This window comes from Lentinula edodes (genome assembly GCF_021015755.1).
Source record: "Lentinula edodes strain Le(Bin) 0899 ss11 chromosome Unknown C8R40scaffold_5, whole genome shotgun sequence".
Classification (NCBI taxonomy): domain Eukaryota; kingdom Fungi; phylum Basidiomycota; class Agaricomycetes; order Agaricales; family Omphalotaceae; genus Lentinula; species Lentinula edodes.
In genome coordinates this window covers 213,544-238,085 of record NW_025764311.1, presented here as the reverse complement: position 1 = coordinate 238,085, position 24,542 = coordinate 213,544, and the positions used below count along the sequence as shown (strand labels likewise).

Genomic DNA, 24,542 nt, shown 5'->3' with positions numbered 1-24,542 from the left:
TTATATAACGTGCAACAATGCGTATTTTTTGCATGCACCGGTGCCGGCTGCATGCAGTGAGCCTAAAGTGTAACAGAGCATTGAGAGCTTGAGAGCAGTGACAAACATCTCTGTCAGTGTCTCGTGCCTGTCATGAGTATGATTCCTTATGATTCACTAGTGAACAGTGAACACTGGATACCTTTTGCAATGTTTTAGCTCTAGTCTCTCCTAGACAGAACTCGGTATTCACGTGTACGGAATAATACTCAGCCTACTCCTTACATTGCTTCAAGTTCTAGTCACTGGAAGTGCTGACTACTGCATGTCATGTTTGTCATGAGCATAATTCAATATTAAAAATATCTTCTCAATTCTTAGCTCTCCTATCATACTATAGCACACAGGCCTGGATATGCATATGGAATAATGATAAATACGAAGACTTGGAATTATGACGGCAGAAATTTAAAACATCGTACTGTGTGGTGCGGTAATATACGTCCACTATTACTATGTGGCCCCGGAATGCGGATAAGCTATGCCGCCATCATGCAGCAAGGCGCTTAAAATGACCTTAAACTCCTTCAGGTCAGGACTGCTTGGTCCTCGCAGTGTATTTTTCTCGGTGGTTAGCCAATCATGCAGAGAGTACGGAAGCGGTACAATCATATCAGGCTCCGTCCGTAGACCCAAGATTCGCAAACATTCAGTTGAGACCGGCCGACGCCTGAAAATATCCAAGAGTCTTTCGTGGCTTTTGCGTCACCAGGGTCGGTTTGAGGGTATTCCGATACGGTCTGATGGGTATGCGCGTGTTCGGGATGTGGTGAGTAAATTGCTTTCTCCCTCTGTTATAATAATGCAAGGGTTTTTTGTTTGTGGAGTAGCTGAAGCATGAATCGCTGAGCAATGTGGAATTTATGGAAATTGAAAACGTCGTCAAAAAGGATAGCAAGGGAAGGTTCACCTTGACATACGAGAGCGAAAGGACTGAAGGTGATCATTGGTGGATTCGAGCAAATCAAGGACATTCGATTGAGGTGCGTCAATTGTCCTTCGGCAAAATACCATAAACATTGTCAATCCTTTTGCTTTCGCAGACAACTGATCTTGAGTTGGAACGCATCAGTTCTGCAGAGAGAATACCCATAGCGTTGCATGGAACCACGGAAGAGGCGTGGAAGACTATATGTACGACATAGTCTCTCTACTACTTCAGCCTTCAGCGATTCGATTTTGATACATTCTGTGATTATAGCTAAGCAGGGAATATCGCGGATGTCGCGCAATCACATACATCTTGCTCAAGGATTCGCAGGGACTGATCATAAGGTGTTCAGCGGTAAGTGAAGCATCCCAAAATACCTGAATCAACTATAATAGTTCACGTCGCGTCGTGACAATATTTCAGGAATACGCAAATCATCTGGCATATTGATCTACATTGACGTCAAAAAGGCCCTCGCCGATGGACTTAAGTTTTATCTCTCTGCTAACGGTGTAGTCCTGTGTCCGGGGAATGAATTTGGATTTCTGGAACCGAAATACTTTGAACGAGTGGAGAAAGTAGCAAAAACATTAAAACCTATAGAAGGATGGAAAGAGCAGATCGAAACGCAGGTCAAAGCGCAGACTTCGAGTATGGAACCAACTGAAGAAAGACTGAAATCTTGGGCCCAGCGATGATATAGGGCCCTTGTTCAAAGGTGCAAGGAGGCTTAACCAACAATTTTTTCATTGCAATAGGCACTAGTGACTGAGGAGGTGACTGAAGGAGATGGGAGTGGTTGGATATAGATTCTTGTAATATAGTTGTGGCTGAAATAATGCTTTAAAAATCCTATGAATCCTTCTTCGGAGAATCTGAATCCGATTTTGTGTTTGAACTTCCCCAACCGAAAACATTCCACCAGCTTCCACCTGCGTTAGATGAGGGAGAAGGCTGAGATCCAGACGATATCGGCGATAGTGGTGGCAGCAGCGATGGAAGCTGAGCTGTTTCAGCCTGTTCAGGCGGCTCCGACACAGCAGGTCGTTTCCCCCATGACACCATACTTAAGATTCCACCTGGCGCCGGAGTAACCTTCGTGTTTTTCTCAATCTCTTTCTTCAACAACTGCTGCTCCTCGTGCGCCTTCGTTGCATCCGCAATCCTCTGCTCTAGTTCAGCCCGCTCCATTGCCAGATGTTTTTCTCCTCTCTGCTGGTTTATCTGTTCCATGATCCTTTGGTTCTCCTCCAGATTGGCTTGTCCGTATTTGTACAGGCCTCCAAGGATGGCGAAGATTGTTAACGCCTGGAAAGCAACTCGGAAACGAAGCCATACTTGAAACTTCCTCGAATTTCCCTGACGCAACCTAATAGCAGCCATAGTTAGTGCGCCGGTCGTTACAAGAGTACCTGTATATCGAGTTGACGGCAAATGTTACAAACGGACGCTTTGTATGATCACATACCTAATGGAACCCAGGGATTCTCCTTGGTCTTTCGTATCGCTTTTTCTTTGTATCCCTCTGACCATCTTCTGGAGCTAGGATCAATTGGCACATGTATTGGTTTGCTGTCTGTTCCAGCAGAGCTCATTGTGGTACGAGTAACGAGAGGAACTATTGTGGGAAAATTCTTGGAAACACACAAAACCTGATCTAGCCAGGATCTAGCTCTTCACTAACAAACCTGTAAACGTTCAACGTTCAACACACGGCCTATAGTACCACTGGTACTACTGTACAATACAGGCGTCGCCGCGTCGGTTTGATTTCCAGTATCTGGCCACAACCTTAACGAGAACATGATTTTCACAAGACATCGAACTAGTATCGGTCTATCGGTCTCTTCAGCTTGGCTCGTGCATATATAGGGCGTCCCTCCTAGGCTTGACTTTTCAGCTCTTCAACTCTTACAGCTGACGTGGATACGTAGTAGCTTTGGCCCCCGCCTGCTCCGCATTAGTACAGATTGGTATGATCAAGAAAAGAGCTCACTACCAGGTTATTTTCATGATGCTGCAGATTTAGAGAAATGGTAAGAGGAAGGTTTATCCGCTAGTATTCAGACAACTGTGCAGCATACATGGACGACATATGGACTTAGTGGACGTCCAGCACCCCGGAACTTACTCAATATACTCTCAAAACGAGATGCGACGAAGATCACCTACTTCATCCTAGTAGCAAGAAACATTGTGTACTTGTGATTTCCCAAACTATCTCTCATTCCCATACTCATCGTCGTTCACGATGTGAACCAGGATTTGCAAAGGGTGAAATGAATCCACTTCTTTTCGGAAACTCGTATTGACGTTGTATTAGACTAGAACTGACGTCGATCTATGGGCAAAGGGCGTCTTCCTTCTCGCGATTTATATATGCACTAATCCAAGCTCTTTCACATGTAGGGCGTTGAACCAATGCCTACGATAATTGCTGAGCTTGTTCCAAGTAATTATTTCTCTGGGACCATGAATATATCTTTCAACACAAACAAGGCCATCTAGTAAACTTCCACGCCGGATCGTTGATGTTAAGTGCTGTCGATATCGGCGCCAGCTGCACGACTGGTCTGCCCAAGGACAGAGTCGCAGACGGGAGTGAATAATTTGTTAGACGATGTGCCGGCGGTCTTCCAAGTTCCACCCGTGGGTGAACGGTGCCGATTCTCTCTGGGATACTACAATGGGCTGGCTCCAGAGATCGCGTTGTACATAGAAGCAGCGGAAATGAAAGATAGGTATATTAAGAATTCACGGTAACTTCCTTCTTTCTCGTATGTACACTCTTTCATGCATCGAATCGACACCCTTAGACCAGGCAGACCCTATTCATACGATGCGCGGTACATGTTACGGTACATCTATCATGGGGAACTCCGACTCCTCCAACACCATCAGCGTCACGGCCTGCTTGATGTTTTTTTCTGTGAATTGCGCTGTACTCCCATCAGGTCAGAAACCGAATCTCTATTCATCGCTGGGTGCGACTACACATGTCGTTCTCACTTCTATTCAAGAATACTCCCAAATTCCTGGTGGAGCATACATCACCGTGTTGGACGTTGATATTACCTGTGTCATTGGACGATAAGCAAGAGACGTCCTTGGTGAGCAGTGCTTTCCAAAATTTTCACCATCCCAACTGTCAGTTCAAGTTACTGCCCTTTCTATCTCCTGCTTTTGGGACGTTCTTTATCGCGGATTGAGATTGAAGTACCTCTATTCAATAATCTCGATTCGTGTTACTTCTCTCGAAGGTGGGTGGTTCGGAATCTGCTGCCGCTTAGGTTTCGGCTGATTGCAGTTCTAGCTTGCAGACTTCGTTGTGTGGAGATCCAGTGTCTGGGGATGTCAGTGGGCCCCACCAAGCAGCAATTTCGTCAACATTCTGTTCAAACTTAAAAGGGTCAACAAGGGAGACTCCTAAGCTGAAAACGCAGGCAGTTAGGCCAATAAGGAAAGCCTTCAGTTGACCGAACCTTTCTACTGATAGGTTGTTCACGTTTCGAGGTAAAGGGAGAATGTGCTTTTTTCAAGACCATCAGTAGAACAGTATGTAGTACAACTAAATTTGCGAGGATGGATCCAAATCAGTGAGGAATCTTATCGCTTTATTGATTAGATAGGCGCCTATTGGCGCTAATATCGTATTGCATTTGCCACGCCACGTACTTTTTCGGTACTGTTCCCGAGTCTCCTCCCCTCTAATTATCTGCTACCATGTCGCATTCGCATTCACATGCTCCTGGCGAATCTCACTCTCATGGACCACCCCAGCCTCAACCTCTACCTACGGCGGATCCAGCTCTCCTGGCAGTCATAGAAGCAGACTTTCGACCAATCTCAGTAATCGTTGCGGCAGATAATACAACTCTCCTTTGCGAGCCACACAAACAGGAAAAATGCTCTACATGCAATTTGGACTATGTACATTTGAATCGGCTTTCGAAAATACTCGCCCAGAATCCAAATCTGAAAGCGCCGCCACCTGGCAATGTTATTTCTAAAAACCTCTCTCAGGCAGTAAATAACACAAAGGAGGAGGGAAACGTATGTTCTTACGCCATTTGCGGCGAACTACACCGACTCATAGACACATAGGCTTTCTATAAAATGCATAAACATAAAGAAGCTCTCGGTCGTTATACCATGGCCGCTTCGATAGCAGTGCAAAGACCTCCTTGGGAATCCAATCAACTAATGCGGGAGGAACTATCAACAGTTCTGTCGAACCGCTCCGCTTCTTACTTTGAATCTGAAGACTATATTTCTGCTTTGGCAGACGCGGAAACTGTCATTGCTATCCGTCGGAATTGGAGCAAGGGTCATTTTAGAAAGGCCAGGTCCCTTGTTGGTTTAGGCAAGCTGGATGAAGCAGTAGAAGCTTTGCAGGTCGGTCTGGCATTCGAACCTAATAATGCTGTACGTCGAAGGGTTTTGTTCACATTTCCGCTGGAGCTGAATGTCATCGTATAGGAGCTTGGGGTCTATTTGGAGGACATACAAAAGATGATGAAGGAAGGACAACAGTTATGATTTTGGTGAGTAGGTCTTCTCCATATAGATAGCTCTCTGTGCTTAAACCGCACATTATTAGTTTATACCAAACCCCTTGTACCTTTAGTATCTTTTTTTTTCAACTCCACTCGTTGAACAATGAGCCACCTGTGGCTCGATCTTATTCTACAGGCAATCACAGGATAATAATTTTGCTAAATCCAATTTTCTGCAATGCTTTTTCTCCTACTTCAAGTTAGATACCGTTCGACTTGGAGGTCATTTACATTAAATTTCATGCAAAGTACGCGTGTGTCGAATACTGGTCGAAGACGCAGTTGCATTTGCATCAAACAGGCTCAAGTGTTGTTAACACAAGTGATGTTGCAAATGACAGGACAACTTCGGAGCGCATGTAGTCTAGTAGTTTCGTCCCCTAGTATGGCTATCAAGCTAGCACGAACAGAGATGCTACAAGATCAGAGGACCAAGTTCCCAAGTGCTTGTTAACCATAAGTTCCTTAAAGTATACAGAGGTACGTTATTTCAGACTCTTGTGTGTTCTTCTGGCCTAGCGAACCGCGAGAAAAGGATAGAATTGTCAACGTCAACCCTAACCTAAATCCTACAATAGCATCATTTTGTTTGTTCCAGTCAGGTTCCAGTACAGCGTCCGTACAGCCTGAGCGTCTAGCACGTCGACTGCCCTGTCCACATTCCTTCTTCCTTCTACTTCTATCTTCGTCTTTACAACCTCAACGAGTCTTTCCCCAGTCCTTAATGCAAAACATCGATGCGCGGCGGCCAAGCCGCAACGACACATTCGATCTACGAGGACAAATTCATGCCGACGACCAGATGGAATTAGATGCTCATGCAGATGCTGCGAACTTCGTTGGCACAGACGACGAAGAACATTCTGTACTGGAGGATGACTCTGAAGGTGAAGAAAGAGAGGACTATATCGACGAAGTTGACGACGGGTCGTCTTCCTTGTCAATACCAAACGAGTCTATAGACTTTGACTTGGTATACTCCCTTCACAGTTTCGCGGCTACCGTTGAAGGTCAGGCGAATGTTGTTAAGGGCGACAGCTTGTTCTTGATGGACGATAGCAACAGCTACTGGTGGCTCGTTCGTGTTCTCAAAACGCAAGAAGTCGGTTATATTCCTGCCGAAAACATCGAGACGCCGTTCGAACGTCTGGCAAGGCTTAACAAGCATCGTAATGTCGATGTAAGCGCGCATATTCTGACATTGATCAACAACTAAATATCAACTCACAGCTTGCATCTGCTACACAAGCCGAGCTTCAAGATGGTCTTGCATTGTCGCAGGTTCGCCTTCGTAACAATCTCAACTCTCGCCAAGGTCATAATCAGTCTCCATCTCCTAACATGCACATGCAGTCCCAACCGACTAAGAGCGTTAAACTCATTGCTTCTTTACGCGTCCATAAATATCTTCCTGCTGTTTGGCATTCAGAAGATGAAGACGAAGACGTGGACGTGGAATGGGACGATGAATCATACGAAGGCGAAGATGCGGCACTTGCCGCTGAAGAGGAGCAGGAGGAGCTCAGACTTGCCGAAGAGAGGAAAAAACTTGGCACAATTGGAATACCTATGACTATGGAGCCTGACGATGGGATGCGCTGGGATGATTCGGCTGTTGAAGGAATGCGCGCGAGACAAATGGCTCCGAGATCTGTAGCTGAACCCCCCTCAAACATACGGCCTATTCCTTCAGATGCTCTACAACATCAGCAGCAATTGCCCCAGCAACAGCAAGTCCAACAACAACGACAACAGGCGCTAGCCCAGCAGCAGCCCCAAGTTCTTGTGGCGTCGCCTGAACCACAAATTTTACGTACATCTGGTTCCCGCGAGAGACTTGCTCAGCCTCAAGACAGTCCTACTTCATCCAACTCCGCTCATCGTCGGGATCCCCTCGAGCAGCAGGATACCGTTCGCATGACGATGACACCCAGTATCGTTCGCGATCCCGAAGGTACTTCTACTCCTGTTCCTCTCCAAAAACAGGAAGAAGAGCGGAAACGCCTCCGGGAAGAGGAATCGGAAGACTCGCTCAGAAAAAGAGCCAAAGGGAAGGAACCTCAGAAGATGGCTCCTCCAGTCAGTTCTGCGAGTTATGCGAAGTCCGTTTCAGCAGGGGGTTCAGGCTCCAAACTTCGAAAAGAGCGCGACACAGAAGGAGACGACGGGAAGAAAAAGAAGAGCTCAGTATTTGGAGGGATATTTGGTCGTAAGAAGGATAAAGACAAGAAGGACAAAAACGGCTCTGTATCCTCGTTTGATGTGTCAGACAGTGGACGACCTAGTCAAACTTCTGATGAGTCCTCTGGAAGAGTGTCTGGCACCGATACCCTAGCTTCTTCTCCGACCACACAAACCGCTATGCAGCAGCAACAACAACAGCAAGTAGCCGCTCTTAGAAACTCGATGGATCCCCGACGGCTTAATAACCAACCCCCACAGACACCACCAGGGAAGTCAACTATCCCTCCGGAGGTATCACAACAATTGCGACAGAGGGACCAACAGCAACAGTTACTGTATCAGCAGTACCTGAACCGCTCTCCGTCTTCCCCTCCCGAGCTTCAACCTTCGTATGGCTTACAGTCAGTCTCTGCCTTGAACTCGTATTCGAGCTCTTCCAGCGGGCTTGGTCCACCCACCCAACGTACCCGACCAGGATCTTTAATCCTCAACCAAGGCATTACCGACGGCCATATCCCTGAGCTTAGCGTCATTCGTGTTTTTGCAGGAAAAAATCTCCAGACGGAGGCGACCTTCAAAACTGTTCTTCTCGCGTCCTCGACTACCTCTTCTGAACTTGTCAAGCAGGCTTTACAGCGGTTCAGGCTCCCTGCTGCTGAGGATTCCAATGACTACTATCTCACAGTCAAGCAGGTCGAAGGGTCCTCCGCTATCCTTCACGACACGGAGAAACCCCTTGTGGTTTTCGAAAGTCTCGTCGAGGCGGCGATGGAGGTACCCAAAGTCAAGAGAAGCAGTATGGGTAGTATCAGCTCGATCTCAAGTAATCTCTCGATGCATCCGGCGATCAAAAAGTTGCCTATGAATGACTTTTCGGATGATTCAGTGGTCAAGTTTTATCTGAACCGAAGGGGTGATCCAGATGGTGACAGCGATGTTGGGCATAACGGAGCTGAAGAAGACACAACTTTGATTGCTGCCGATACTTCTACCATTTCAGAGCTGGAGGTTGGAGCTTCACCAAGGCATCTCACTGTTTCTACTCAAGGCAACGTTTCTGTAGAAAGATTCAGTTCTCCTTCCTTCCGATTTGCGATGCAGGTCATCATATACCCCGAGGATCTTCCTGACGACATGGTGTTTGATCCGCTCACAGAAGCGATTGTGTTCAAGCATACATTGAGGGATAGACAACAGTCGTCACAGTCACAGTCGTCTGGGATCCTGATGAACCTGCGTCGCAAGGTTTTCGTTTTCCCCAAAAATGTCACAGTTGCCGAAGTCATCGAGATTGGGCTCGAACGGTTCGGAATATTGGAGGGTGTGGTTGATGGTGGTGACGAGGTCGAAGATAAACTTGCGAAGAGAAGAAGCTCATCGAGGGTGAGGTATGGGTTGAGTGTCGATATGGGAGGCCAAGGTGTGCTTTCCTTCCCCTCGATCAAAGTTTTCTTTCCACACTACTGATTAATTGTCTGTCTGCACAGAGAAAGAGTTGGCTCCATCCAGCAAAGTCATCGATGCATACAGCCGGCCACCGACTTACAAGGCTGTTGACCGTCGATTTCAAGACTCTAAAAGGCGTTCCGTGGACTCTGCCCAGCTTCTGGGTACCCTTGAGGACGTTTCCTCTGATGATCCGGTCTTCGTTCTCCGACGGGCGACATCGTATCGTAATTCCACCTCCCGCCACCGTATGTCTGCTCCGCTGGACGAGTTAGCGCTGCGGAATCTTCATCGAGAATCTCAGTCTTCGAATGCGAGCTCAGATCAGTTGAGCCCAAGGACTTCGGAGATGCAACTACAGCAGCAGTCGCAGTTTCAACCTTCACGGAAGGAGATCATCGCCGCCCAACGTGAAGCGTCCCGGGCTAACCAACGTGCGATGCTTTCTACCCAAACAAACTCTGTGCGGGGAGTGGATATCCTTTTACCTGGAAATGTGCGTCTACGAAGTTCGAGGTACGATACTGACGACCGATTGCGGTATTCGTACGTTCTCCCCGACGGTGCTGCTTATGATATCAGCGATATTGTAGAAGAGGAATGGAAAGATGGAACTGGCCACAAGCGAGATCTCCTGGAAGGTGTCGTAGGTCGAGGAGGAGTTAACGAAAAACTCGACCGCGTTCTGAACAAGATCAAGGTTGGAAAGGGGCAAGGAAATTTATTGCTTCAGAAACGGGTCCAGTCTCCTTCTTTACGGTCAGATTCAGTGTCTTCGCGATATTCGTACGACGATTCGGTTACGGTTGACGCACATGCTCAAGTGCGTTCCCAGTCTGCAACTCCGGTATCTGCAGCTCGGCCTGGCACAACAACACCAACAAACATACCAAGCAACAGGCGAAATCCCTCGGTAGCGTCTGTCTTGTCGGATGGCTCCGGATATATCACTGCCAATTCCCATGGGATCACTTCACCTATCGAACGAGAACGATCTACGCCTACCCCGACATCTGCCCTGATATCTGCGCCTCCGCTGACTCCGCTAACTTCACCTTCAACCTCAGCACCAGTCCCTACTCTTCCCCACCAACAACGAAAAACTCCAACGCCTACAACAAAACGCCCTCCTCCCATCCATACCAAAGAAGATTTCGGCGTATCACATATGCTCTCGGTGATTGAGTTTCGGGCGATGAAACCCAAGACGCTGAACAAGCCAGGAGGGCGAAATGACAGCGATGTTGATTCTGTGAACGATATGCTCTTTGGTCGACCGATCGATCTGGATAGTCTCCATCCTAAGATAAGAGAACTTTATGCTGATTCGTTCAAACGAATGGCTGAAATGGACGAGGTGAATTACTGTCCGTTTTATATGTTCTGTTCTGTTCCTTGCTTAACATGTCTTTGACAGATGCTAGATAAATATTTATTACAGCGTACTGCTGCTGGAAAAAATTAATGTTGACTGGTAGTGTTTTTGTCTCGACTTCGACTTGATTCTTATATCTATACCCTCTTTTGCTATGTTTTGTTACGGCTCGACAAACTCATAATAATTGGATAATCATGAAATCGACTCTACCTGGGCTCTACCGGGTCCAACCCTGTTTTTGAGAAGAGTGAATGTTGCTCTCTCGTAACCTCTCGTAACGTCGGAATCTGGTCGCCAAAATTCTCGCTCGAGAGACACTACGTGTGTAACTGCGCGCTCATGATTTCAGCAATCTTTTCGTTGTAAGTACTACGTATACTGATAACAGAATGGATTAACAGAGTAGGAACTGAGAGTCTCAAACAGCACCGTTCAAGGCTAGTTAAGTCAGTCAACAAGTTGATATTCATTGGAAGGGAGTACCTAATATGCTTTTTATGGTGATCTAGTGAACAAGCGTGTTACAGGAAAGCTAGTTGAATCAGACCTTGACCCAGTGCATTGTTGCGCAACAAATTTTGTGGGCAACTCAAAGGTTTGTTTTCGGTTTTCGTCTGTTTTCGTTTCAAGCACAACTTGAATTAGGTAATTTCTGTGGATAAACAGATACTTCGCCACTGCGTCTGTGAATCTTGTCCGCTGCGTCTTATCACAAGCGTCCCTCAGTGAGATAGAAATTACAGAGAGGAGTTTAATCAATCGTAGAGGTCACATAAATTGTTGATTGGTCTTGCTCGGCGCTTAGCCATAGATATTTTCAGGCGTCTAGAATTGACAAATCAGAAAGTGTTCTTTGTTCAAGTTCTTTGATAGCAAAACCAAGCTGGAAAATCGCAATACGACCCTAAACAATCTTGTAAGGAGGTATATACGGGTTCATCAGCTGTCTCCGCGACCTTTTCCTGTCGTGACAATAGTACCGTCATCAGTTCACGGAATAAAACTTCTGGTAACTTGAACGGCGCAAGACTCACCTGTTAACTTGGTTGAACTTGAGCGTCTCCGTTCGAACCTTATCCCAATCGAGGTCTGCGACAATATTGTCCTCGTCGCCTAGCTTAAGCAGATCATTGTCGCTGGAATCGGTGGCAACATAGCTTTCGTTCTCACGAATGTCGACGTAGTCCTCGTCTCTATCATAGACCTCATCTCTATCAACGTCAATATAGTCATCGAAATCAATGACAACATAGTCTTCGTCCTCGAAAGCATCCGTATCGGAATCGCAATCAAGGTCAAAATCCAGGTAAAATGGCTCAGGCTCCCCGAGTGCTAAAATCCGCTCCGCATCATTAATATTCATCTGCACATCAAAAGCATCCAAGATATCTTCGCGCGAGTTTTCGAGACTTTCAAGGCCTAGTCCCGACTCAGACTCCAACACGAAATCCATAAAATCCCCGGATGCTTCGACAGCAAACGCGAATGCCATTGGAGCGATACTGCTCAAGGATCCTATTTCACCAAGACCCTGGTTGATAGAAAGATAAAAAAAGTCAGTTTTCAGGGATAGATTGTAACGTGAATAGCTTACCTCGGATGTTACAGGAATTGGTGCACCTATGGTTATCCTTATGAGGTAAGCCCATAAAATAAGGGCAATTCCGGGCCAGGACTGGACAGTCAACGACATGCCGATGATGAATAGTATTGAGAGGGCGTAAAATGTAAAGAAAGTAGTAGCGAAATTTTTAGCGATTGCCCTGGTGCTGATACCACGTCCACTATCTACTGTGCTCCAGACACAGTTATGGGCAGTGAGGAACTGTGATAGCCTTCTGAATTATGAGAAAGGACCACGAAAGAAACAAGCACAGCTGCTTCTGTGAAGATGAAGTTGAAAGAGCTCCTAGAACTTGGGAGACCTAGTGATGAAGAAAGAAGTTGACGAGCTTGCGCGTCTACGAGTAGAAAAGAAGGTAACCGTAGGGGAAGAAAGGGTAAAGAAATTAAAAGAACTGGAGACTGGTGCAAATATTTAAATATATTGGCGAGGCATTTTAGCGTCACATTAATAAACCCTTCTGATCTTCTATAGTATGTATCGTTGGAAACCGGCTGAACTCCTTCCCACTGTAGTGGCTCGTAGTGGCTTCAACAAACTCAGTGACTGCACTCCCGAGATTGCATTTACAACTCCTTCCGTGTTTGCTGGAAGTTTCAAAACATCTGAACGATGTGGTCGATCCTTGCGTTCTCGTCTCACAATGGATACAATGCATGCTCATACAGTACCGTTGGCAGATAGTGCTTGGAACTTAATGAACGTTCTCGTATCAAATCAAGTCGCAGAACATTGTATTCGCGTGCCCACCAAACTTCTGGTCGAGTAAGTAACATCGCCCACTCGCCTCCACTCGCTCGGAAGAAGGGAAGGTGAAGAACAGATTTATAAAGATACTAGCAGGCTTATGGGCTATAAAGCAGTCCGTCGTACTAATCAAAGTCCTTTGGTGAGATTTTACCAGTTGCTGACAAGCATTTAATAGATTTTATTGAACTCGAGCAAGGCCAAGGCACGACGAGCGTTCAGATCCCTGTGGGTAGTAGGGTAGGAAGGGAAGGGAAGGAAAAATGAGCAAAAACAAAAGTCATCGTAGCAAATGAATACCCACTTGAGCGCACGGATTTTGAGTGCCGTTGTTGAATCGGCAGTAGTGGAGCCAACAGCCGTAGTGTCGGCACCGGTCGTCCCTGTTCCAGCAGCAGTCGAGTTTGCACTCGTGTCGGTGGTGCCGGCAGTGGTAGCGTTAACAGTAGTCCCCGACGCGCTAGTGCCAGCCGAAGTGGAGTCTGCTCCAGTGGTACCAGTCGTGGTGTTGGTGGTCGTGCCTGTGGTACTAGCTGTCCCGGTGGTGGTGGTTGAGTTAGTCGTGCCTGTAGTACCTGCGGCAGCGGCTCCTGCAGCTCCAGCGGCTTGATAGAAAGCAAAATAAGTTCAAGGTCAAGGTCAATGTAAAGAAACAAAATATCTACCTGTACCGGTTCCGGCGGCGGCGGCGGCGGCAGCTCCTGTCGGTGGCAGAGAGCAAGTTAGCAGGCATTAACAGCGACGAGGGGAAAAAAGAAAAAGAAAGAATTTAATTGAGTTCCTAACGAAATCGATATGGATAGAAGAAATAAACACTGACCCTTATGATGATGCTTAGCCTTCGCTACATTGCCAGTAGCGGCAGTGGTCGAGTTTGTTGTAGCGCCCGTCGCGTCTGCTGTAGTCGAATTCGCAGTTGTGCAAGCGGCAGTGGTCGAGTTAGCTGTGGCACCCGTAGAGTCCGCCGTAGTCGAATTGCCCGTGGTACCAGCAGTAGCGCCGGTGGTGGTACCTGCGTCAGTAACATTCGCAGCCGTGCCCGTCGTTGTAGTGCCTACGGCGGTGGAATTCGTATCCGTGCCCGCTGCTGTAGTACATCCAGCAGTTGAATTCGCAGCAGTAGTGCCTGCGGCAGTGGAGTTAGTGGTAGCACCGACACCGGTATCACTAGTCGTTGTTCCGGCGGTAGTGGAGTTAGTAGTTGCACCAGTCGCACCCGTGCTTGTTGTCCCTGCGGTGGTAGTGTTGGTACCAATCGTACCAGCAACAGTAGTCCCTATGAGGTTTGAGGAGGAGAGAACACGATGAGCTTCTGAACTCACCTGCAGCAGTAGTACCGGTACCAGCATTAGCTCCTGCAGCATCATTGGCATTTGCATTTTTGTGGTGACGAGCCTATCAATAAAGGGATTAGAAATCGGGCTGGAGGGACAACCGAGATAAAACATACCTCCAAGGAAGCATCGGCAGCAACAGGCGCTGCTACGACCGAGGTCGTTGCGCATGCGAAAAGAGCCAACAGAGAGTATTTGAACAACATCGTGTCGTAGAGTAGAATTGGTGCTCGGCACTCAAAAAGACGAAAATCAATGAAAGAATAGGAACCGTAATCGAGGACTGGTGTGAGGGAAGGAAATAGTACGACGATGCTCTAAACAAAGCTGAAGTGCAAGTAAGTAGTTGTGAAGAGAATGAACAAGTTCAACCGAACTGGCGGTGAAACTCAGCAAAAAAAGGGGAAAGATGAGAAAAGGGAGTGGTTGGCACGAATGGGAAGACACAAATCATCTTAGTGAGGCTTTTTATACGCCCGAGGTACCGCTACTTTGTCGATACCGCAACGAGGTCAACGACCAAACGAAACCCTTGATTCTTTAGTTACGAGAATTCGCATAGAATTCGCTCCAAGTCTCCAAAAGGTGGAGCAAAATATAAGGTAAGATCAAGGGAGATCAACATTCGTTGCGGGTAAACTGAAAAGTCATATGTACTCATCAGTTGCAGGTCGATCTTCCACAAACAAAACCATATATACCTTCGCAACGGGTGTTTGTATCTTTTCGCGAATTTGGAGTTCCTTGGAGTTGGAGTATCAGAAAGATTCAAAACTTTGAGGGTGGATCTTTTGAATTGACTTCATATAATGACTGACGTGTGAAGGGTCCCCACTGCTGAGCGCTGGATGCTGATCCCCGTCGAGTGAGCTCCAGTAGAGTCCAGCAATGCACTCCAGCCTCCTGGCTTTGGATGTAGAACCAATCCCAGGTTCCGTCCAAAATGCAATGGTATACTTTTCAGTTGATCAAGCCAAGATCAAGTATAAAGACAACCGAATCACTCGATAACCTCGCATGATTGATTTTTGTGATTTTGAGGCGGCGGTATAAAACTCAATTAATTTCCTGCTCCCCGAGAAATTTGAGAGCATTCCGAGTTGAGATTTGGGTGAAACCTAAATAGATGGGACATATTCTGGTGGGAAGAGAAAATACCCAAGTCCTTGAACGTTTGTTGGTAAGGCCGACAATGACCAGTACTGTAAGTAGAGCGCGCCGAGTCGGACCGACGAGGATACAGTATCGAGTGCAAATACGTTTGGTCCATGGAATACCACAAGCAAGATGTGCATCTACGGCTGTATGCCACGATTAGTAATGTAGTAGAGCTAATCGGAATAAACAGATCAAACCGATGTACAGTACACTACCCCGTCGACTCTCCGAGTCCTTTTATTTTTCATCTTCTGCCCGCTCCAGTTCAAATTTGATTTGAACCCATCCCAATCTTTCAGTCCCATTTCAGGAGGCCTTCATTGTTCTCAACAGTGAGACGGCACAGAACGAGATATTATGTGTTTGGAGGACGAAAAAAAGGAACAGGCCGCGGGGGAGGCGGCAAAAACTAAAGGGAAATATTGGTCAAAGATTATTTCTCATACAAAGACACGTACCTTGCATCGATACCCGTCAGCACTAGGCCCTCCAAGAGTCTACATGGCACAGGCTCAGTCTAAGACCTACATAAGTGTTTTGAGTCTTTGTGGGTTCTCATCCTCAATTCTCCTTCCGAATTCCCTTTTTTCTCTACAGTCACGACCTTCTTTGCGCGCCTTCCACCAGTATAATTCGCGGTACAATGTCAACCTTTGAAATCAATATTAGCCCAGGGTCCTTCAAGGTCTTCAGCTTGGATACAGACAACGGGCGTGCAGATGCTTGGTAGTGGAGTGGATAATTGCTGACGAATATCACCCTCAATCTGCTGGCAGATGCCAATGGTGCTATCTACATAACGAAGTAGCGCCGGCGAGCGGCAGGGCCCGCTACCGTTCAAAGGTTGAGTATGATGGAATCACTTCGCCATTCATACTCATACCAGCTCGTACCATTTAGGTTCTTGAACCAATACGTGTCCTTTCGACAGATCATCCCACACAAATCTCCAGATATTTTGGAGGGGTAAATTCCGAAGCTAGATGGTTGCACTAGTAGTGTTGAGCACCGTTAAGCAAAAGGGAAGTGGTGTATGGTAAAAAGGAAAGAGGCTATGCATGACTGAAAACACATGACATTTACCGCCAAAATTCCCGCTACCTCTTTAGAGGTTGAAGGGTTTAGTAGAGCGAACTATTCGATCATTTTTGGCAGTAAAAAGCGATCCTGTCATACTTTTTTAGTCATACACACAGCCTTTTCTCCTTATATGCCAATTAGTTTACTATGGGAACTAGATTGTTTCGCTCATAGAATGAAAGCGTTAGGCAAGCGTGCATGATTCAGCATAGAAGGGGAAAAGGCTGTGTGTATGACAAAAATTGTATGACAGCTTCGCCATTTATGGCCAAAATTAATGTAAGGATCGGTCTACTAAGGAGCTTATTGGAAGAGGTTACTTTGGGAGCTACTTTGTTGTGATTGTAGAATAACATGACAAGTGTTAGGACAAGCATTGCACACAGAAACAACGGTGAAACTGTGCATGAATTGGCATATAAGGAGAAAAGGCTGTGTGTATGACTAAAAAAGTATGACAGGATCGCTTTTTACTGCCAAAAATGATCGAATAGTTCGCTCTACTAAACCCTTCAACCTCTAAAGAGGTAGCGGGAATATGCTTTAGCAAGCGATGTTGAGAGCATTCCTTGTATCAGCATGGTAGACGTAGATAGCATCAAGTTTCGATGACGACCAGCTGGATACTTGAGACTTCACGCAGATCTTTAGTACATATGTACTATGAAGTACTATGTATTTGATGCTGAGCATGACTTTTCTCAAAAGTCAAGAAGAGTATATGAGATCGAAACAACACGACTCTATACTTCAACAATCCTATCATCATCACTATCTGAATCCGCACCAAGCGGTTCTATCACCAATTCCTCCTCATCGTTATCATCATCCTCTTTCACTTGCTCTTTAACTTTGTGTTTTTTCCCACTCGTATCTTCGTTCGATAAACGCATATTTCCAAATCCACCTAATCCTTGTATAAGCCTCGTTTCAGGAGGAAGTTCACCGTCCCCAGGAAGTGCATCATATTCGTCTTCTTCGTTTAGCGCCTCGGATAAGGGAGGTTCTTCGCATTTAATCAGTTGTACCAGGCGTTCAATATGGGAGGAGATCTAAGTGTATAAATAAGGTAGTTATTGAGCAGACTGATCAAGTGAGAGCATCAGTCAATACCTTCTCAACACTCTCGGCTTCATGCGCAGCCCTCACAATCTCATACACGCCTGTACCCCTTAGGTGATCTCTTCCCCATCTAGTATGGCATAACAATAGCAACACCTCGACTAGGATCAAACGAATGGCTTCGTCTGGTTCCCGAATTTTATCAGGAGGTAGAAATTGTAGAGCTTCCGGAAGCTTCTCCTGTACGTCGAAATCGAAATCTTCTGGGCCAGCGAGTGGCAGGAGGAGGTACGGGAGGGCGTCGATGCCTGGCGCGGCTATTGTGGAAACTTTGGATGATTCAGAAGGGACAGTGACAAGGACTGTTGATGGTGTGAGGAGGGCGCGGTGTGCGCGTGCATTGAATGCAAAGTTTCTGCGCACATCAAAGTCAATCGATTTTGAGGATGTGAAATTGTATATCGACGTACTTGATTGTAGACGCCACGCCACCTCGACGTATGGTGTCTCGATGTTCAGTGAACGAAATGATCTTGGATAACGGGTATTCAACATCCACGTCCGGTTTCAGAGGGTTCGACGGACGTGGTGTGGCGAAAAATTCACGCCCTGATGAAGACTAGAAACGATGTCAGATAAAATCATTGAAGACAAGGAAATGAAGGAAAGTGATATACCGAAGTGAGATTCGCAAATACACTGGCCAGAAAATGCAAGCTTCCTTTCCTCGGGCGTTTCGCCAAGTCAGGAATGTCTTCTACATTGGCGCCTTGGACGAATGCATCCAGAAGAAGAGGTAGTGCCAAGACCTCTCGTTCTTCACCCTGTGGATACGGTACAGGTGCCGGGCATGAACCGCTTCTAGAATCCACCGCAAAGAAACCATTTGGTACATTTGCGGAAGTAACTATCTTGACTTTCATCGAGATAACTATAGAGCATGCACTAGCTGACGCGGTAAGGTTTGAGAGCAGCATTGAAGCGAGGTCTGCGAGTGTAGATTGGGGATTCTAGATAACAGTCAGGTTAGGTGAGAGAGTATCGACGAAGAAGGGTACCAACAATTATATAGGATACCAGAAAATTGAGAAACGATGGTTCGGAGAGGGTAGATACTAGCAAAGGCGAATCCGACAGGTTAATCAGGGCTTTGAACGCATCATGAGCTATAGCCTCGACCACAATGAGATGAAAGCCATATGTGTATTACCTATCAGTAACTCACTAACTGATCCCTGCATAGCAGCTTCAAATCTCGGATGACTGGAGGCTCGTCGGTCTTTTTGAAAGCGCTAGATCTTGACTCGAAAAATATCTCTCTGTGGGGAGCATCCTTGGGTGTTTGTGGTAAAAGATTGTCAAGAGCAATCTGTCGGACTTGGGGGTTTTTATCCCGGAGAAAGGATAAAAGCTGATGATAATGTCAGATGGTTTTCGGATAAGATTATTAAGCCATAAGCACCTCTTTTAACTGCCCCTCCATTGGTGTACAAGTGGTTGATAGGATAAGACATTTTTCGCCTGGTCAAATCTCGTCACGCAAATCGATTCGTCACGGTCAGAATTATAGAGAAATATAGTCGCGTGACAGAGACCTTGATAAAATATTCCCACGTCTACTTTAACCGCTACTGTTACCTCTTGTTAATGCCTGTATCATTATGGATGGATACAATCGGACGCGTTTCGTCGAGGTAATTACTGTCTATTGGTCAAAACCTGTGACTCACACTGCCCAGGGCCTGCTAGAGCGTTACAAGGCAGAACTGCCGTCGTTTACTATCCATCTTCATCCCGACGCTTGGACTCTTAATTCTGGCTCAAGATTTCGTTATGATAACCAATATGTGGTCGGCATCGGCTTCCAAGGAGTGAAATTGCGCTCTACTAACCAAACTTCGGATGTAGGGCTTCCTCGACGATGTTCGCGCTCACCGGATACCTGTTGACTTTGTAGAGATATTTCATGAGTCTGGAGTCCGATATTTCGAAGGTACCAACCTTGTAATATACATGGACAATTTTGTGCTAATCATCCTGCTACAGGCTGCTTAATTGTGGACCTCCTAGACTACCGTCCCACCAAACCAACTGATCCTCCACTTGAAATCCCGGAAAAGACACGAGAAGTCTTGCATTCGACTTCAGAAACACTCTGGGCTGACCTCTGTGTTATAAACTCAAATTCAGGCGGTAATCTCACTGATCTTCAGGCTATTGAAATTGAAGCTCGTATCCTGGTAAGTGTTAGCGTATTTCTTCACACTCGTAAAATCTAATGTTCCGTCAGCTGGCTACCTCAGCCCCCTTGTGTCTGGATCCAAACCCTCACCTCTCTCGAATTGCAAATAATGTGCTGAGAGTCACGACTCCCTCTACACCTGTTTCGCTTAAACGAAAGGCCTCCGCTCTCGATGCAGAAAAGGCCGAAGCGGAGAAAGCTCGCAAAGAAAAGATTATAGGGTTTTTGGCTCCTGATAGTCCACGGGCTTCCAGACAGTGAGTTTGTATTTCTATCTGTCGATATCCCAGTTCTGATGTCGACTGTCTCCTCGTTGTAGATTCCGTCAGTTGGAACTACGACAGCGAATACGAGACGAACAGCGCAGGTCAGGATCCGTTCCACTCCAAACTCAACAACCAATACTGCCTCGTGCACCAATTCATACACCCGTCCCTCCAACCCATGATGTGGCGGTCTTCATCTCCTCCAATCAATCTTCTCACCATTCTTCTCCTGCACCGTCTTCCGCGACGTCGCAATACATCCAAGTACATTCTCCGACTAATACTGAGGCTACGAGACGAGGAATGCAATATGTTACCGGTAATCGCGGAAATGGTGCCCAAACACCAGTGATCTTAAACACACAACCTCATCATTCTCCTTCTCCTCAACCACACGTCACGGCTTACCCCAATCCACAGGCCTCTGCTTCGGTAGACTCTCAATTGAAACGCACTCCTACTCCAGCTCAGCGTTTTTCGCCGTCGCCGCACGTGTCACACATGCAACCTCATCCGGTCGCACCACAAAATCATCACCCACACGTTAATCTTCCGCAGCACGGGACACCGCGTGTGCAGCCTCAGCCACTACCTTCTGCCGCACGAGCCTCTCCAAGACCTCCTTCAACTCATCCCCAACAACCACTACCGCCTCCCTCACATCCCCAACCTGCTCATTCCGTTCAGGTTCCTCAACAGCCACTGCAGCCGCATCTTCCGCAACAACCCATTCAACAATCATTCCAACCATCCGCCCCAGGTGCTAACTTTCTTCAGCAACCTCCACCTTCTCGGAATGGCCAAACGAAAGTCCCCAATAGTGCACAGGCCCAAACTCAAGCTTACAATTCAGCCTACCCGCCTCATGCAAATCATACGAATCAAATTCAGCATTCAGCAGCTCAGATGATGATGATGCAGCAGCAGAGGATAGGTTTAGCGGCGGCGCATCAAGCTCAATCTCAGGCTCAGGCGCACTCTCCCCAGGGCCAACAACAGGTCGCGGGTCTTTCAGCGCCAATTCAACCGATGCAGCAGGGTGCCATACCAAGAGCTAGTCCTATGATACCGAATGCCATAGCCACGCGGTCGCCTATACCTTCCTCTCTGACGACGCCGAACGGCATACATAGCTCGAATCCGAATCAAAACCAAAACCAAAACAGTGGTGGTAGTGCATCTCCGCATACCTCGCACCTTTCCCCTCCCGCGGCTGCCAGTGCTACTAATTCCCCTCGACCTCGGTCTCGAGCAACAGGACCCCCTGCCGTGGGTGTGAATTCGCCACGGATAGCGAACCAGGCCCAACCACGGCCAGTACAGCCTATTCAGACGCCTAAAATGCAGCACTCGCAGCTCCATCCGAACCTTCAAGCTCAGCAACAGCTTCATGCGAATTTCCAAGCCCAGCAGCAGCAGAGACGAACAACGCCTTCACAAGCTACGTCGAACGTTGTCCAGGCTGCTCAACAACAACAACAATCCCAACAGCATGGCGCAGCTCAGTATCCCATGTATGCGTACGGGGTTCCTGCCCAAGCAGCTGGTTATCCAGCAGGCCAGCTTCCACAACAGTACTTTGCTGCGATGTCCGCGATGAGGATTCCCCATCAGCAAGGTATGCACGTCCCGGGTGTTCAGGCAATACCCGCGATGAAGGGGTTGCAGAGCGTGCAGATGACACAACAGCAAATGCGAGCAATGCAGCAGCATTTTGTGCAACAGCAGCAGCAGTATGCTATGGCACAGGCTCAACAGGCTCAACAACAGGCTCAACAAGCCCAACAACAGGCTCAACAAGCCCAACAACAGGCTCAACATAAGGCGCCAGGGCGCTAAAGTTGGGTTGAAATGGATGTACTTACATGTCGAGACGTAGCTTTAAGTGTATATCGAACTCATGGCAGGATATGAGGATAGAGTATATAGTATTTACGACTTGGTAGAACTGGTGTATCATCAAACTTTTCGATCACTCTATCCATAATTATGACTCGTAGCCGCTCACTTCGCGACCTCCACATGCTGCGATTTTTCCTCCAAGTTTCTTATTGGATCCTAATTCTTGAACATCTTGAATCAGTTTTTCAAACGAGCTTTGACTCGGCGCCTTTCTAAATTTTGCGACAACCTTAAATTTGTTTAATCGATACAGAGACTAACAGGGATCTCCTAATCCTTCACTACCGATTTCAACATTCTTTTTTGAATTTGGAGGTCGAATATGAGAATCGAACACTGAAGAGTTCGGCGTGGACTTCCGACACACCTACATTTGGCATTTATTCAAAAATGACAAAGTGATTTCTACAAAGTGCATAGTTTCCATAACACTGCAAGGATGAGCCCATTTCCTCACCCTGAAAAGGCTGAGATTATTGTGGGGTGTTTTGTCCAAAATTCTTCCAATATGTGCCTGCATGATATTCCAAATAGTCCCCTTATTATAATTAGAGCAGAATATGAGGCTCATATGCAGCAATTTTTAAGAATACAACAAATAGTGGCCTGGTTAGTATTCAGAATGATTACAAACTAATCATAATTGCAATTATAGTTTGAACTTGAAAATGGGTCATGGGGATTGGTGCTAAAATATGTATTGGGTTATGCCAGTGCATGATAAAAATGCTATAAGCAAGAATATATGAGCCCCGCAGGGGTACACTAGTCTTTTACTAGATCAATAAATATGGCGGAGGAGAACCCGCGTAAAGTGCCAGTTCTGCATGATCTGCCTGTCTGAGCATTTGTTCGAGCATGTGAATCCTCTGTTCCAGTTGTCGAATAGGTTCACTGGGAGGTAGAGATTCGCTAGGACTATTGGTTGAGTCCGTAGTATTGGCAGTGTTGGCGGTGTTGGTATTATGAACTTCAGGTCGAGGTTCAGCCTGATGGGGCGACCTAGATTGGGATGGAGATTCCTCTAATAAATATACAAGATAAATAAGCATCATGCTGGACTAAATTTTAACGAGTCTGTGAAGACTCACCAGTGTCTCGGACTCGACCTCGAACAGGTAAGTGTAGCGCAGGCGTATTTTGAATATTTTCCCGTCGTGCATCGTTTTCTAGCGTCAGTTGACTGTCCAGATCTAAGATTTCAAGGTGAAACCAAATCACGATGGAAAAGAAATATTGGTTACTATTATCGAAGCGAAAATTCTCGAGCCCTGGAATCGAACTCGGAGTTGACTTCCTCCGTCGTCGCACAAGTAAGAAAACTATAACAGCAACCAACGCCACACCAGCAACACTCCCTAGAACCGCATCAACAATCGTCGTAGCTGTGGGTTTAGATTTCTGGGTGGGAGAGGAAGAAGACGTGGAAGAGGGGGAAGAGGATACTTGAGACCTGGGAAACACATAAGTGAGAGAAACGACGGGTCGGAAACAGACTAATTTACGTAGAGGGCGACGAGGCGCCATCGGAAGTTACTATCGCGTAGTCAATCAACGCAACAGCACTCGAAACATTACTTTCGATGGTCCACGAAAGAATATGAAAACCACTCGAAAGCCCTGATGCACTGAAAAATTGGTAGTTGTATACTGCGGTGGGGGATTGAGGGATTGACGAGAGGTCGAGATTGACTGGAGAGCCACCGTCTAGAATGAATCTTAATGCGCTCGTGTGGTCGGCATTGGTCACACCATAGAGTGTTACACCGGAACCTGATAGGTGACGAGTTGGATTTGTATCCCGAGTGAGTCCCTGAACTGTCCACGAGAGAAGAAGAACTCGTCGACAATCGTACCTTCAAACTCAAGTAACGCTGTACTCCCACCTACCGATCCATCATGCCAAGTCCCATCCAGAACTTGGCCTGAATCTAGTTTCACAGTGCACCCATGACATGGGTCTGAGGGGGTTATACTGTTCCAAGCCGAAGCAAACGTGAAAACACTGGAGTCTGCATCATCAAGAGTAGTAGTGGTGGTGGCTGTCTCTACCATTAGGCAAGTAGGATGATCAATGAACCGTACAAGGAAGATGGTGATGACTTGAATGAAGGTCAGAACAAAATGACTGCAATGAAGGATAGTAGGAGAGGAAGGAAAAGTACCCATCCAAAGAATAATGAGGGAGAAGAGTAAGGTTTTCCTCACAATTCATGCTCACTTCCTCTAAGTATTTTGGAGGTGGCGACCACATCACCATATAACCTTGTACATATGACATGCTAGAATATGGATCTGATTGATTGATTGATACACGGCTTGATCCAGAAACGGAGTGACACAGGCAACTGGGCCTAACCATCTCTACTGCAGCGAATGCTCACTGCAACGACGTGCAGGGAGAAAGTAATGCAGTAACACTGTCATTGTTTGAAAGTCCGACTCGTTTCCGGCAGCCCCGCAGCGAGATTCTGGGACCGCGCTCTATTCATCGATCAATACTTATTGCAGCTTATTGCCTGAATTCTCATAAAACAAATCATCGAGTTATGATTTAGCATTTCAGTCTTGTGACTTACTGAGTGTCTCGCTC

At 46.7% G+C, this 24,542-nt stretch overlaps 10 protein-coding genes across 10 annotated transcripts; 4 read left to right on the top strand and 6 right to left on the bottom strand.

The window, feature by feature from the left end:
- Nucleotides 1-550: 550 nt before the first annotated feature.
- On the top strand, nt 551-1,668 carry C8R40DRAFT_1036859 (KptA family-domain-containing protein; the record flags this gene model as incomplete). Its single annotated transcript, XM_046223622.1, has 5 exons — nt 551-808; nt 870-1,022; nt 1,083-1,173; nt 1,241-1,324; nt 1,394-1,668. 5 exons carry the CDS (start codon nt 551-553, stop codon nt 1,666-1,668), a joined length of 861 nt encoding a protein of 286 aa, XP_046089947.1.
- Nucleotides 1,669-2,206: 538 nt separating this feature from the next.
- Nucleotides 2,207-2,496, bottom strand: C8R40DRAFT_1003936 (hypoxia induced protein conserved region-domain-containing protein; the record flags this gene model as incomplete). The annotated part of the gene is made up of 2 exons (XM_046222784.1): nt 2,207-2,382; nt 2,439-2,496. Coding segments are annotated over 2 exons (234 nt in total), but the record flags the coding sequence as incomplete, so codon positions are not given.
- A 2,197-nt stretch (nt 2,497-4,693) lies between these two features.
- C8R40DRAFT_1158819 (uncharacterized protein) lies at nt 4,694-5,509 on the top strand (the record flags this gene model as incomplete). The annotated part of the gene is made up of 3 exons (XM_046229784.1): nt 4,694-5,023; nt 5,075-5,395; nt 5,450-5,509. 3 exons carry the CDS (start codon nt 4,694-4,696, stop codon nt 5,507-5,509), a joined length of 711 nt encoding a protein of 236 aa, XP_046089945.1.
- Nucleotides 5,510-6,250: 741 nt separating this feature from the next.
- Nucleotides 6,251-10,621, top strand: C8R40DRAFT_1166828 (uncharacterized protein; the record flags this gene model as incomplete). The annotated part of the gene is made up of 4 exons (XM_046230914.1): nt 6,251-6,706; nt 6,757-9,130; nt 9,198-10,513; nt 10,574-10,621. 4 exons carry the CDS (start codon nt 6,251-6,253, stop codon nt 10,619-10,621), a joined length of 4,194 nt encoding a protein of 1,397 aa, XP_046089944.1.
- A 577-nt stretch (nt 10,622-11,198) lies between these two features.
- On the bottom strand, nt 11,199-12,563 carry C8R40DRAFT_1087345 (uncharacterized protein). The gene is made up of 4 exons (XM_046227375.1): nt 12,129-12,563; nt 11,569-12,065; nt 11,414-11,496; nt 11,199-11,359 (listed from the first exon to the last, which is right to left on the bottom strand). Exons 1-3 carry the CDS (start codon nt 12,225-12,227, stop codon nt 11,439-11,441), a joined length of 654 nt encoding a protein of 217 aa, XP_046089943.1. The 5' UTR covers nt 12,228-12,563; the 3' UTR covers nt 11,199-11,359; nt 11,414-11,438.
- Nucleotides 12,564-13,076: 513 nt separating this feature from the next.
- On the bottom strand, nt 13,077-14,445 carry C8R40DRAFT_1066617 (uncharacterized protein; the record flags this gene model as incomplete). The annotated part of the gene is made up of 6 exons (XM_046225799.1): nt 13,077-13,131; nt 13,210-13,510; nt 13,571-13,606; nt 13,726-14,181; nt 14,228-14,300; nt 14,356-14,445. The coding sequence occupies 6 exons, from the start codon at nt 14,443-14,445 to the stop codon at nt 13,077-13,079; spliced, it is 1,011 nt and encodes a 336-aa protein (XP_046089942.1).
- A 1,258-nt stretch (nt 14,446-15,703) lies between these two features.
- C8R40DRAFT_1066616 (uncharacterized protein) lies at nt 15,704-16,677 on the bottom strand (the record flags this gene model as incomplete). The annotated part of the gene is made up of 7 exons (XM_046225798.1): nt 15,704-15,806; nt 15,856-15,894; nt 15,926-16,048; nt 16,104-16,189; nt 16,281-16,376; nt 16,481-16,531; nt 16,624-16,677. 7 exons carry the CDS (start codon nt 16,675-16,677, stop codon nt 15,704-15,706), a joined length of 552 nt encoding a protein of 183 aa, XP_046089941.1.
- A 319-nt stretch (nt 16,678-16,996) lies between these two features.
- C8R40DRAFT_1087337 (cytoplasmic protein) lies at nt 16,997-19,164 on the bottom strand. The gene is made up of 7 exons (XM_046227374.1): nt 19,002-19,164; nt 18,765-18,950; nt 18,602-18,712; nt 18,217-18,549; nt 18,010-18,158; nt 17,591-17,954; nt 16,997-17,529 (listed from the first exon to the last, which is right to left on the bottom strand). Exons 1-7 carry the CDS (start codon nt 19,020-19,022, stop codon nt 17,221-17,223), a joined length of 1,473 nt encoding a protein of 490 aa, XP_046089940.1. The 5' UTR covers nt 19,023-19,164; the 3' UTR covers nt 16,997-17,220.
- Nucleotides 19,165-19,200: 36 nt separating this feature from the next.
- C8R40DRAFT_1158816 (Spt20 family-domain-containing protein) lies at nt 19,201-20,042 on the top strand (the record flags this gene model as incomplete). The annotated part of the gene is made up of 5 exons (XM_046229783.1): nt 19,201-19,233; nt 19,279-19,389; nt 19,448-19,532; nt 19,586-19,779; nt 19,830-20,042. 5 exons carry the CDS (start codon nt 19,201-19,203, stop codon nt 20,040-20,042), a joined length of 636 nt encoding a protein of 211 aa, XP_046089939.1.
- A 2,683-nt stretch (nt 20,043-22,725) lies between these two features.
- Nucleotides 22,726-24,004, bottom strand: C8R40DRAFT_1166824 (uncharacterized protein; the record flags this gene model as incomplete). Its single annotated transcript, XM_046230913.1, has 5 exons — nt 22,726-22,973; nt 23,041-23,142; nt 23,194-23,402; nt 23,455-23,722; nt 23,806-24,004. The coding sequence occupies 5 exons, from the start codon at nt 24,002-24,004 to the stop codon at nt 22,726-22,728; spliced, it is 1,026 nt and encodes a 341-aa protein (XP_046089938.1).
- Between the last annotated feature and the right edge of the window lie 538 nt (nt 24,005-24,542).

Bases quoted from the DNA above. Each gene is read 5' to 3' on its own strand.
- C8R40DRAFT_1087345 (XM_046227375.1), bottom strand. From the start codon at position 12,227: ATGTCGTTGACTGTCCAGTCCTGGCCCGGAATTGCCCTTATTTTATGG. The intron at 12,066-12,128 runs GTAAGCTATTCA...TCTATCAACCAG, and splicing joins CAATTCCTGTAACATCCGAG to GGTCTTGGTGAAATAGGATC. The intron at 11,497-11,568 runs GTGAGTCTTGCG...TTGTCACGACAG, and splicing joins AAGTTCAACCAAGTTAACAG to GAAAAGGTCGCGGAGACAGC.
- C8R40DRAFT_1087337 (XM_046227374.1), bottom strand. From the start codon at position 19,022: ATGGAGGGGCAGTTAAAAGAG. The intron at 18,159-18,216 runs GTATATCACTTT...CATCGTTTCTAG, and splicing joins TATTTGCGAATCTCACTTCG to TCTTCATCAGGGCGTGAATT. The intron at 17,955-18,009 runs GTACGTCGATAT...TGATGTGCGCAG, and splicing joins GGCGTGGCGTCTACAATCAA to AAACTTTGCATTCAATGCAC.